This window comes from Marmota flaviventris, chromosome 4, assembly GCF_047511675.1.
Source record: "Marmota flaviventris isolate mMarFla1 chromosome 4, mMarFla1.hap1, whole genome shotgun sequence".
NCBI lineage: Eukaryota > Metazoa > Chordata > Mammalia > Rodentia > Sciuridae > Marmota > Marmota flaviventris.
This window is the reverse complement of record NC_092501.1, coordinates 140,116,976-140,128,843: the sequence shown is the minus strand read 5'-3', so window position 1 is coordinate 140,128,843 and position 11,868 is coordinate 140,116,976. Positions and strand designations below refer to the sequence as shown.

Genomic DNA, 11,868 nt, shown 5'->3' with positions numbered 1-11,868 from the left:
TCTGAAAAGCACCCTAAAACCAAAATAAAATAACTGACTTAGTGCTTGTGTGTTAAGCTTTAATATTAGAAAGGAATTGTAACTGAAAAGTTAACTTTATTGTGAAATCAAGGGCCATTAAAAGATCTTCAACATGATTGAGAAAATTCTGGCCCTGGGACTGGGGTTATAGCTCAGTGGCAGAGTGGTTGCCTAGTATGTGTAAGGCACTGGATTTGATTCTCAGCACCACATAAAAATAAATAAAATACAATATAAAAAAATATAATGTTAAAAATAAATTCTGGTCTTCCGTTCTTACCCTGCCCCTCCTTTCCCAGTTCTTCTGACTTAGCCCTTTACTTCTGTTCTTCTCCATACCCTTTTCCCCTTCTCTCCCACTCCCTCCTTTCTCTTGCTTTTTTTCTTACTTTATTTTTTAATTGATGCCCAGAAAATAGGCCTATTTTGGGGGTGTTTTGATATATGTACACATTGTGTAATGTTCAAATCAGGGTAAACATATCTTGCTCCTCAAATATTTGTCATTCATAGTGAAAACATTCAAAATCCTTTTTTCTAGTCTATTCCTTTACATGTTTATTAGCATGCATTAATGGTACATATTAAAGGGATACAGTATGATAGCTCAACCCATGCATACAGCAGGCACTGATCCACCCTGGGTAGTTAGCATTTCCCTCTCCTTATCATATCTTTGTTTATAGCCTTCAAATTTCTCCTTCTTGCACAGAAAGACAAATGCTTAATATTCTCACAGTGAAAGCAAAAAAACAAAAAGTCTATCCAAATGTAAAGTAGTGATTACTAGAGGCTGGGAAGGGTGAAGAGAAGGATGGGTGAAAGAGGGATCATGGAAAGTTGGTTAATAGGGACCAAAACACAGAAGGAATAAATTCTGGTGTTCCTCAGCTCAGAGGGATGACTAGAGGCCACAAAAACCTCTTTGGTATTTTATGAAGCTGTCACTTTTTTCCATATGTTCATTTCTTGTGTTTTTCTCCTCTTCTCGCTGTTGTGTGCATTTGTCTTGGACATGCTCCGGGCCTCTCTTCCCACATCTCATCCACTCACTCTCATCTCTCTTCCTGGTTTCCTCCATACTGAAATCTTCCTCTCTTTTCTTGTCTGTTCCAACCCTCTTGCTCTAATCTCTGACTCTCCCCTTGACCTTGCTACATCCCATCCTCTCTAATTCCCACATCTGCTCTATCCTGGCTACCCACATCTGCCTTGCATTTCCACCTTGGCTATATCCAGTCCCTCAACCTGCCCCTTTATTCCAGTATGCCTCACTTCTAATCACTTCCTGCTGTGAGCTTCCTTCCCAGTGACTTCCTGTCTCCTCCCCTTATTTTCTTTCTGTTCTTTGTCTCTATCCCATCATCTCCTGACTTCCTTTCTGTTCTTTGTCTGTATGTCATCATCTCCTGGCCTGATCAGTGGTCACCAACCAGAACTAAATGAGTACTGTATCTCAGTACTCAAAACTGACATGCTCTTTTTAGGTCCTAGTGATTTGTCTATAATTAGGAAATCCAAAAACCTGTGATAACTGAAAGTTTGATCGCCTTTGCCTAAAAATATCTGGTCAGAATGTCTTTATGCATGATAACAAAATTTCATGTTTGTGCAATAGCAAGTTGTGAATGTATTTGATGATGGAGTTTTGCCCCAGATCTAGTAGGAAATGTTATATAATTTATAGCACATGCATCAAATCATCTTTCTAAAATTAAAAATATACATAAATATTACATCAGATTTCTCCAAAAGGTTTCTGCTAAGGTGATACAGATCTGTACCAGCTGTCACCCTATTCTGGTCCACAATATCCTCTGCTACATTATTTTCACTGGGAATAGAATGACTATTTTCTTTACCCAGAGAAGTTCAGTGTTAATAGAATCTGTTTTGATGAGGAAAAATAAAGCTTTAACTCGTTCTCTTATTACAGTTTATTTTTATTTATTCTCTTAGGTGGTGGTTGTTGTTTAATTTTAACAACTACATTTTCAATCTACTAGTTCCAACTGTGTTTAAAGCTGTATGTTCTGGTTTTATAAACTTTGATTTTATCTCATGGTGTTCTTTCTTCCATTCATTCTTTGAGAATATTAAGCATACATACTTTAAACTACTTTTTAAAGCTCTGTTCCAAGTATGAATTCTCCCTTTTGGGCATCCTGGACATGTGCATGAAGTTGGAGAGATTTTTCTCCTGCCCTTGTCTGTCTCAGTGTTCTCATTAGAGCCTCCACGGTACTCAGATCTGAAACATAGCTTATGTTAGTATCTCAGACATTTTACTTGTGGAGGACCCCCTTCCAATCCTATGTCCCATTTCCAGAGTACCACACTGCTTTCCTGCTGACCCTAGGCAAGAGGCTATATTTAACCACAATCTTGGTGGGGGGGGGGGGGGTCAGGCAGAACTGTTCCCTCCTGTTCCTCTGTCAGAGGCTCAGTCACTGCAGGTGGCAGTCAGAGCCTGGCAGATCATGGCTTTAGGTCCCCATAAAACAGTAGCTTTTTCTCTATTCATATTTGATAGAGATTTTTCTCTCCTATGACCCAAAGGCTTGAATGAAAAAAACTAATAGCAATCTTTTCTGTGTCTTTGGAAAAGAGTATGACATGGAAGCAGAGTCAAGATTTGCTCACAGTGGATGACCTTAATCCAGAAGACAGAAGAGAAGATGGTTTTGATTCCCCAGGTTGCACTTTATCAGGGACAGGATGGGAGAGGGCACACAGGGAGATTTGGAGTTATGACGTGAAAGGTTGTATGTGTTAAGTGGTGAGGACAGGTGAGGCAGCAGAGTGACTGGATTGCTTCATTAGACCCATGTCAAGTCATGACCTTAACTAGCATTTGGCCTTCAGCATACCCAATAATCTCTCAGCTTCGTCCACAATATTAAATAATCATATCAATAATTGTGATGTTAAAGATAGATTGTAGGACTCTAATCCCTGAATGTTGAATAGATCGGGGAAGGGACCTAGGACTCTACATATTTAAGAAGCCCTCCACATGGTTCTGACAACCTGATCCCATGGATCACACTTCTGGAAATACCGGCATGGTGGTTTGCACATCAAAATAGAAGTAGGTTTTTTTCTATTAAGAAATGCTACCTCTTTCTGTGACAGCTATTTTACTCTTCATGTGTACTGTGATTGCTAATTGAATCCACCTGAATTTTTTAACACATTAATTTTACTTGAATGATTTTTTTTAATCGGAAGTTTATAAGGACAAATTAAGTATTTGGAAAGGAATAGGTGACCCGACGTTGTCTAATAATCAATATAGAGCTTCTTGATAGCATAATATCCATTATTTATACATAATACATGAAAACCTTAATATCCAAGTTTACCTACAGATCAGTCTCGATGTTATTAATCATTCCATCCTTTAGAAGAAATTCATTGATTCATATCAGATGTCTTGAGAAAAGGGGTTTTGCATTTGTGGCTAGATCTTCTTTCTCATTCATCACCTGGCTTTCATTATCCACTTTTTTGTTTGATTATGGTCCAGCCAGAGGACATTAGATTGGTCATTGCCTGTTTGCCTGTCTCTGCCTCCCTCTCCATTTTTCTCTCTTATTCACATCTTGCCTGAGACATTCTGTCTCGACCACATGGGGTAAAAATAGTATCTCTATTGCTGTAGATATTTCTACTCCCATTCCCCTATTATGTAAATCCATGAAATATAAGAAATTTAGAAGATGTATAGTTGCTCCTCTCCCATCCTGTCTTGGAGGATCTCTGCAAAAAGATTTCCTTAAAAGCTTCAACTGCTGTCTGAGAGTGAGATGAGAGAGTCTTTATGTAAACGTCCTTATAGGCAGGAAAAGGATAATAATCTATGCTGAGTGTTACTGAAAACCCCTGTTCCCTTATTTGAAGCCATTTCCTTTATGGCTGTTTCCTGTTTCCCACTTTAAAAAATGCTGCTCTTACTGTAATAACGAAAGCTAAAAATCATCTACTGAGAAAAGTAAGTCATCCTCCCTAATAGCACAGGGCTTCACAAATGCTAGGTTATTTTTGCCCATTTGTCTGCGTGAATTGTAAGTTTTGTGAAAAGAGAAGTATGAAGAAATTACCTGTGCTGTGACCATCTGATTCCCAGACCAATGTGGGCCACCCTAGCCCAACCAATACAGAACCCACTGGAAAAGTGGAGAGGCTGAGATGGCCTCAAGCAAAAATGTCTGCATTTGAAAAATGATGCATTGGTATATGATAAATGAAAAGCAGAATGTGAGCATAGAGCTTCTGTGGGCACTGAACCCACATGGATATTTTATCCAACACGTATACACCCCAGTTTGGCCTTAGCAATGTTGTTTACTTATAAGTCACATATATCCTAAATCATATCATTCCCACACCACATACGGGGATTTAGGTATATGTGGCTCCCTTATGGAAACAATATTGCTATTCCTGGAAATGTCGAGTTAGACAACAGTTTTTGAGGCATGGTCTAGAAACTGGGAACTTTTCTACCCATTAAGAGAATAATGAATTAACGGATGATAACAGTGAACTATGAGAAAAAAAGAAAAAAAAATAGAATGCATTGCCATAAATACTACAATAGAATCATTTGTGAGATGGTTGGGGAAGGAGAAAGATCATACTCTGAAGTGGTCTAGGAATGACTTCTGAGATGAATATCAAAGGAAGAGGAAGTGTAGAAGGAGGAAAATTGCATTTCAGACATAGAGTCGAGCTATGCTCAAATCTCATTATCATATTACTATAAAAGTCCTGACTGCCAGGAACGTTTTCCTGATGGAATACAAGATTAACTGTAGAAAGTTAAAGGAGAACTGACCACAGGCTATGCCTGATCTGAAATCTTTTTGGATGCTTTTGTTCGCTCACTTTCAAGACTATATTTATATGTCATTAAAGTATATGTCAAATTTTCTATCCATTTTGTCTTTCAAAGTCATTTGGAGTGCTACCAATTTAGGGCTATGGTGACTAATGCTTCTGAGAATGTTCTCCTAGGAGTCTCTGGGTGCACATGTGCACGCAGTCTATGGGCACATACCTAGAAAGAGAATTGCTGACTCATAGGGTTTGCAAGGGTCCCAGTTCAGTAAACAACTCAACACTCAACTCTCTATCATTATCTTGTTTTTAATTATACCAATACTAGTAATCTGAATGACTTCAATTTGCATATGCCTGGTTACAAATTAGATTTAATATCTTCAGATGTTTTTAGTCACTGGATATCTTCTTTTGTTTAGTGCCCATTCAAGTCTCTTGCCTGTTTCTGTTTTTGTTTTTGTTTTTTTTTTTATTTACCATTCATCATTTTCTCATTGCTTTGTAGGACATCTGTATATATTCTAAATACCAGCTTTTGCAAATATCTTCTATTGTGCAACTTGCAGTCTCTTAATGGTAACTTTCTTTTTTGTTTTTAACAAAAGTTGTTCATTTTCACATACGCTGAGCATTTCTCCTTCAGGATTAGTGTTTTTGTCTAATTTTTCTCCTTTGTATGATCCTTAAGATCTTCACTCCTCTATCATAGAGATTTTTCTCCTCTCATATCTTCCAGAAACTCTCTTGTTTTACCTTGCATATTTCACTTATAATCTACCTACAATTATTCCCCTCCCTCTGTTCTGCAGCACCACTGGTCTTAAGTCAAATGTCATGTGTGTATCTTTTCCAGAACTTTCTATTCTGTTCCCTTGGTCAATTTTTCAATCTTGGTACCAGTATCACACTGCCTGAATTACGGTACCATTATGATATCTTGATACACAGATGACAACTTCTCTCCCCTTGTTCTCCCTCTTCAACAGTGTCCTGCTCTTCCTGTCCTTTGGAGATACCGTGTACCTTTTAGAATCAACATATACTATATGTGTATATGTCATGCTCTTGGGATTTTTATCAAGCTTGCTTTGAATATACAGATCAACTTGGAAAACAATTAACATCTTTAAAATATTATCTTCCATTTATTTAGATCCTTACTATCTCTCAATAACATTAGATTCATCACATAACCGTCTTAAACATTTTTGTTAGATTTATTCCTAAATATATGAGATTATTGATAGCATAGAAAAAGCCACTTTTTAAAAAAATATTTATTTTTCAGTTGTAATTGGACACGATGCCTTTATTTCATTTATTTATTTATATGTGGTGCTGAGGATCGAACCCAGGGCCTCACATGTGCTAGACGAGTACTCTACCACTGAGCCACAACTCCAGCCCCATAAAAGCCATATTTTTAATCATTTTATTTTCCAATTCTTTGTTCCTGATACACAATTGATTTTATAGTAAACCTTGCTAAACCCACAATGCCAATAATTTATTATTTTGGATGTTTTATGTCCGTGGTCGTATCATACATGATGCGTCAAAGTTGTATTTCTTCCTATATTTACACTATCGATTTGCTTTCCTTGCTCAACTACATCAGCTAAGTCCTCCAGTGCAATGTTGACCAAATGCAAGAATAGTGGAGATGACTGTCCTTTTCCCATTCTCAAAGTGAGAACATTTCCTATCAAGTATATTGTATGCTACGGGAGTTCATAGATACCCTTAATTAAGTCAAGTAAATTACCTTCTATTTTCATTTCGCATGGTTATTTTAAAGTCAGGATCCAGTAGTTCTATCCCTGGAGTTCCTCTCACAAGCAAAATCAAAGACAAGTGACAAACTAAGAGAAAATATGTGTGAGTTATAGCAAGAGGGCTGACCTCCCTGGAGAATTCCAGTCACGTTGCCAGATTCTGTTTTCTCACACACGGTTCCAAACACTGTGTTCCAGACCCCTGCTGTCAGGAATGAAAGTTCCACCAGTCTACTAGGAGCATAAGTAAGTTGGTTTTTTACAAAGCCAAATGTACTCCTTTCAAAGGATTGTTTTTCTTCTTCTGCAGATAGGTTCTAATTTTCAACAATAAAGGACAATTCTTCTAATAAATCAATATTAAAATATAAAGTAGCTGAGAATTTTTTTAAACATCCATATTGACAAACTAAAATATTTGCAGCTTTTTTGCAGGTCTCTTTAAATTCTTTGATTTTATTGGTTGAAGAAATGCAAAAACCTGGAAACCTCCCACCTCGTACGTCTCAGTGAACTTCAGGGTATTGACAAAAAAAAAAAAAAAAAGGCAGGAAGGCAGGGAGCCAGTGAATTAAGGAGAAAGAGAGAGAAAGGAGCCTTCAGGGTAGAAGAGGAAGTAAAAGCAGGGCAGCCGGCAATACCAAGCCAAGGGAAGAAAGCTTTCACCCTAGTGCCTGTGGATTTAGTAACAGAAGGGACAGTGCTGATTTTCTTTTTCTTACATACATGACAATAGAGGAATGCAGTCATAATTATCCATTCACAGCACAATTTTTCGTAATTCTGTATATAAAGTATGTTCATGCCAAATTATGCCATTATACATGAGCTCTCTTATTATTATTTTTTTGCATTACAATTCTTAATACACCTTTATACCACAATTTATCATATCTCTGTATATAAGGTAAGTTGACACCAAATTCACATCTTCATACATGTATTTTGTATAATGATGAGGGTCCCTTCCACCATCCTTGCTATTCCCCTTCTCCCTCCCTTTCCTTCCCACCCCTATTCCCTATCTAGAGGTAATCTTCCTCCCATGCTCTCCCTCCCTACCTCATTTTGAGTCACCCCCCTTATATCAGAGAAGATTTTCAGCATTTGTTTTTTGGGGATTGGCTATCTTCACTTAGCATAATCTGCTTTAATGCCATCCATTTCCCTGCAAATGCCATGATCTTATTCTTTTTTAGTGCTGAGTAATATGCTGATTTTGATGAGCATTTCAGTGTAGCAGGAGGGTCAAGACGACAAGCTGCGGATTCAAGAACCAAAGAGTATAAAGACGTGGAAACATTGACTTGTATGATTCTTCTGAGAAATGTAACTATAAATAGGAGAAGAATGTTTCTCAGTCTTCTAGAAGCACATGGGTAAAACCGGATTTGGGTGGGTTGGTTGATTGGTTGGTTGATTGATTTGCTTTGAAGATGAGACCTGGTTTTTAGAGGGGAGGAGTGGAGTTGCTGAGAACGAAACTCAGGTCTTCATACATGCTAGGCAAGCACTGTCCCACGCAGCTACACCCTCAATCCCTGAGACCTGATTGAACGAAAATGTTTAAAAATACAGTGGCAAGCCCAAGATACTGACAATAAAGGGAAGAAAAGAAATGATTCACGGAGAAAGTCTAAAAGTAAGGTTAAGTGAAGTATGGAACATCAATGGAGGGCTTCATCCTTTGTGCATCGTAAAATCATAAAAGCAGCATCCCCAGCCACGGCTGGTGACTATGGTTTCCATACAGCTCAGCACAGACAGGGCTCGCAATCAATACCCCATACTTGTGCATGGTACGTCCTGCATGTCCTGTTCTTGAATGCAGGTAAATGTGTAAATTGATGGGACTCGAAATTGAGAGAAACCCACTAAAAGGAAAAAGAGCCAGAGAAAGTTCTTTGACATAAGGGAGGCCATGGATGGAGACAAATTTACAATACCACCCTCTCCCTCCTCCATGTTCCCCATGGCACGTTTCCACAGGGCTTCACACTGCCTGTCTCTCCACTCTCTCCACTCACACCCTTCCGTGGTTCCCAGTACACTGCAGGTTCTAGGAGGTCATTGTTCTCAGGCAGGCTTCAGGAAGAATAGGTAGCCTCCCAAATCCTGCACAGTAACATGAGCATTTAAATTCACAAAGACAAAATTTTGACCTATATGCATGCATGCACACATATACCTGAGGTTTAGACAGTTTACTGGTCAGCAAAGAGGTATTTTGGGAGATCTTGTTTCCTTCAATCTCTTACAACCCATCAAGAGTCACAGCTTTCAGGGTGTGACATGCATAAAGGCTCCCAGGCAAAGATGTAAGGCAGAAACCCATCCCTGGTGAGGATAATATTGACAGGTTGAATGTTTTCTTTTTCTATTTTAAAAATATCAAGCCTATAATCTATTCCACAAACGTGGGTAACATTTCCCAATATCTATCTGTTCAAATATCAGGCAGTCATCTGAAACAAAAGACAGGGTGATAGTTTCTGCAGGGAATCCCTGAGCAGTGTCCCAAGGGACGTTCAGCAGCATGAGGTGGTCAGTTTGTCCCAGAACATGACAGAATACAGAGGCTTAGAGAAATCCAGTTAAGACAGGAATTTTTGAATTGGGAAGGAGGTGGAGTAAATGTGATAATGAACCTGGATTGAAATTCTGCATAGAATGATTGATGTGGCCAAGCAACACTATCAGGGCAGGGAGAGCCAAACAGCTACAGAAAGCATAGGATTTCCAAGTTTAAAGAAAACCAATGGATAAGCCAATTTCTCTCTTTTAATAAAATGGCCTTTTTAGAAAGAAATTCCTATTTTCTTCAAACAATAAATTATCCACCCTGCAAAGGTGGGCTTTTAGTGATACTCGGACTCTTCGCAGAAGTGGGGAGAGAGTGTGTTTGTGAATTGATCAGATGGAGCTAGATTCACCCTTGTTTTGCATGGGAGCTACCCAGAGTGGTGTTGCTACTCCCCTCAGAGATCCCTGCACCACAGCTCCAGGTAGGAATGAATGGACTTTGTCTCTTTCAGTAATAGAGCTTAGCACACAGTAGGCACTCAGCTAACATGGTCTAGGTGTTAAACATTTATCTAGTGCATTTATCCAAAGTGTTCACGGCAGAGGCTTCCTCTGCAACTCCTCCAGTTCCTCTCCAGCTCCCTTGCTTTCCTCAGTGACAATGTCATCTGAATTGGGTGAAGCACCACTAGCAGTGGTGCATTCTGGGAAATGGCCTCCTTGGCCTGTATCCTCTGTGCTCCTCCCAGAACCACAGCAGCATCATCTCTGGTGGGAGAGTGTCAGCCAGAGCTGCAGGGTGAGAGGACACGGGCTTTCCTCAGCTCTGCCTGTGATTACCATCAGCAGAAAACCAGTCTAAGCAAAGAGGGACTTGCCTGTCTCCATATTTATTTATTTATTTTTGGTATCAGGGATTGAACTCTGGGGCTCTTAACCACTGAGCCCTGTTTTGAGACAAAGTCTCACTAAGTTGATTAGGGCCTCATGAAATTGCTGAGGCTGGTTTTAAACTCACGATCCTCCTGCCTCGGCCTGCTGAGTGGCTGGGATTACAGGCATGCACCTGACTTTTCACTGATTCTTTAAACTGAGAGCTAGAATACCATTCTCATCTGTTGGTTCCCAATAACTCAGGGCAAGTGTTGGTGGACAGCAAAAAATCCCCTTGAACTGCAGTCCCCTGGGCTTCCAAGGGCTATCATGGAGTTGTTTTATAAGCCGTTTGCATGGACATGTCCAAAATATTGACTGGAGAGAGAGGAGGGACTATTACTGAGCAATTTTCTTTCACATGCTCCCATCTCCCCTCAGCTGTGTGTTTGGCAGGGATCCCATAGAAATGGCTGTGGAAGCTATCAATATTGCTTTGATGTAGGCATCCTCCATTTTTATAATCTCCAAATTTCAATAAAACTGTCTCTTTCTACTTCCACAGATGGCAGAAGGAATAGACAGCAGAATATGCCTCCTACAGATAACAAGCCAGTTTTTTGTTTTGTTTTGTTTTTCAGTATGTGCCAAAATCCAGCAGGGGCTCTTCATTATCATTTAAATTTGATAATGACAGATCAGAATGATCAAGGAAGTGCATTGAACACTAGACAATATTTTTTCATGAGAATAAAAACATAAGCCTGCAACTTTTGGAAGGTTAAATTTTGAAAGGGGCTCTTTCTTCAATTACATTTTTTATTTCCAAATGACCCATTAGTTCACTTATTTAAAAAAAAAAAAATATTGAGTGCCACATAATACCGGACACTAGATAGAAAATAGAGATTTAGGATGCAGAGGGCAAAGGATAAGAAGTAGATCTGATTCATTTATTTTTTTTCCATATACAATTTTTACTTGAAATGCCTTTGGGACACTGCCACTCTGGGGTGGGAAATGGGGAATTATGAGAAACACAATCGGCAGGTCTCTCCATGCATGGCTGTCTCTCGCTTCCCCTCCCTTTGTCCATACTCACTAAATGACACTTAATATTCTGAGGAAAAGGAAATAATCTTGAATCCTCTTATCCGCGAAAGTTGGCTGCTGGTCTTCCTCTGCCTCTAGCTGAGTCTGCATCTGAGGAAAGGCATGTACTTGGGTCCAGCCCTCAAAGGACTCACAAAATCTTCAGAATGAACTCCAGAAGGAAGGACATCCCAGTCTCACAGTGTGGTACCCAGACAGCCTCAGCCTCCCATTTAAAAATTCCCTTCCAAATGTTAAGAAAATATTACTATCAAGAGATTGAAAGGACATTTTTACTGCTTATTGATTATTTACAACCTTCCTTCAACACTTTCTTTCTTTCTTTCTTTTTTTTTTTTTTTTTGGTACCGGGGGTTGAACTCAGGGGTGCTCAACCACTGAGCCACATCCCCAACCCTTTTCATTTTTTATTTTAAAATAGGATATCACTGGGGCTGGAGTTATGGCTCAGCGATAGAGCGCTCGTCTAACACATGCAAGGCCCTGGGTTCGATCCTCAGCACCACATTAAAAAATAAATAAATAAATAAAACAAAGCTATTGTGTCTAACTACTAAAAAATAAATATTGTGTCTAACTACTAAAAAATAAATATTAAAAAAAAAAGAGTCTCACTAAGTTGATTAGGGCCTAGATAAGTTGCTGAGGCTGGCCTTGAACTTGCATTCCTCCTTCCCAACCATCACGCCCTGCTCCCTCTTTGAGAGGCTGGGGTTGT

The 11,868-nt window shown here is 39.2% G+C and overlaps 1 protein-coding gene across 1 annotated transcript in view; it reads left to right on the top strand.

Annotated features, from left to right (window-relative positions):
* Nucleotides 1-9,875: 9,875 nt before the first annotated feature.
* Rxfp2 (relaxin family peptide receptor 2) overlaps nt 9,876-11,868 on the top strand; it is a 48,057-nt gene continuing 46,064 nt past the window's right edge. The window contains exon 1 of the mRNA XM_071611758.1: nt 9,876-9,963. Coding sequence (XP_071467859.1) covers nt 9,876-9,963 — 88 coding nt within the window. The remainder of the gene's footprint in view (nt 9,964-11,868) is intronic.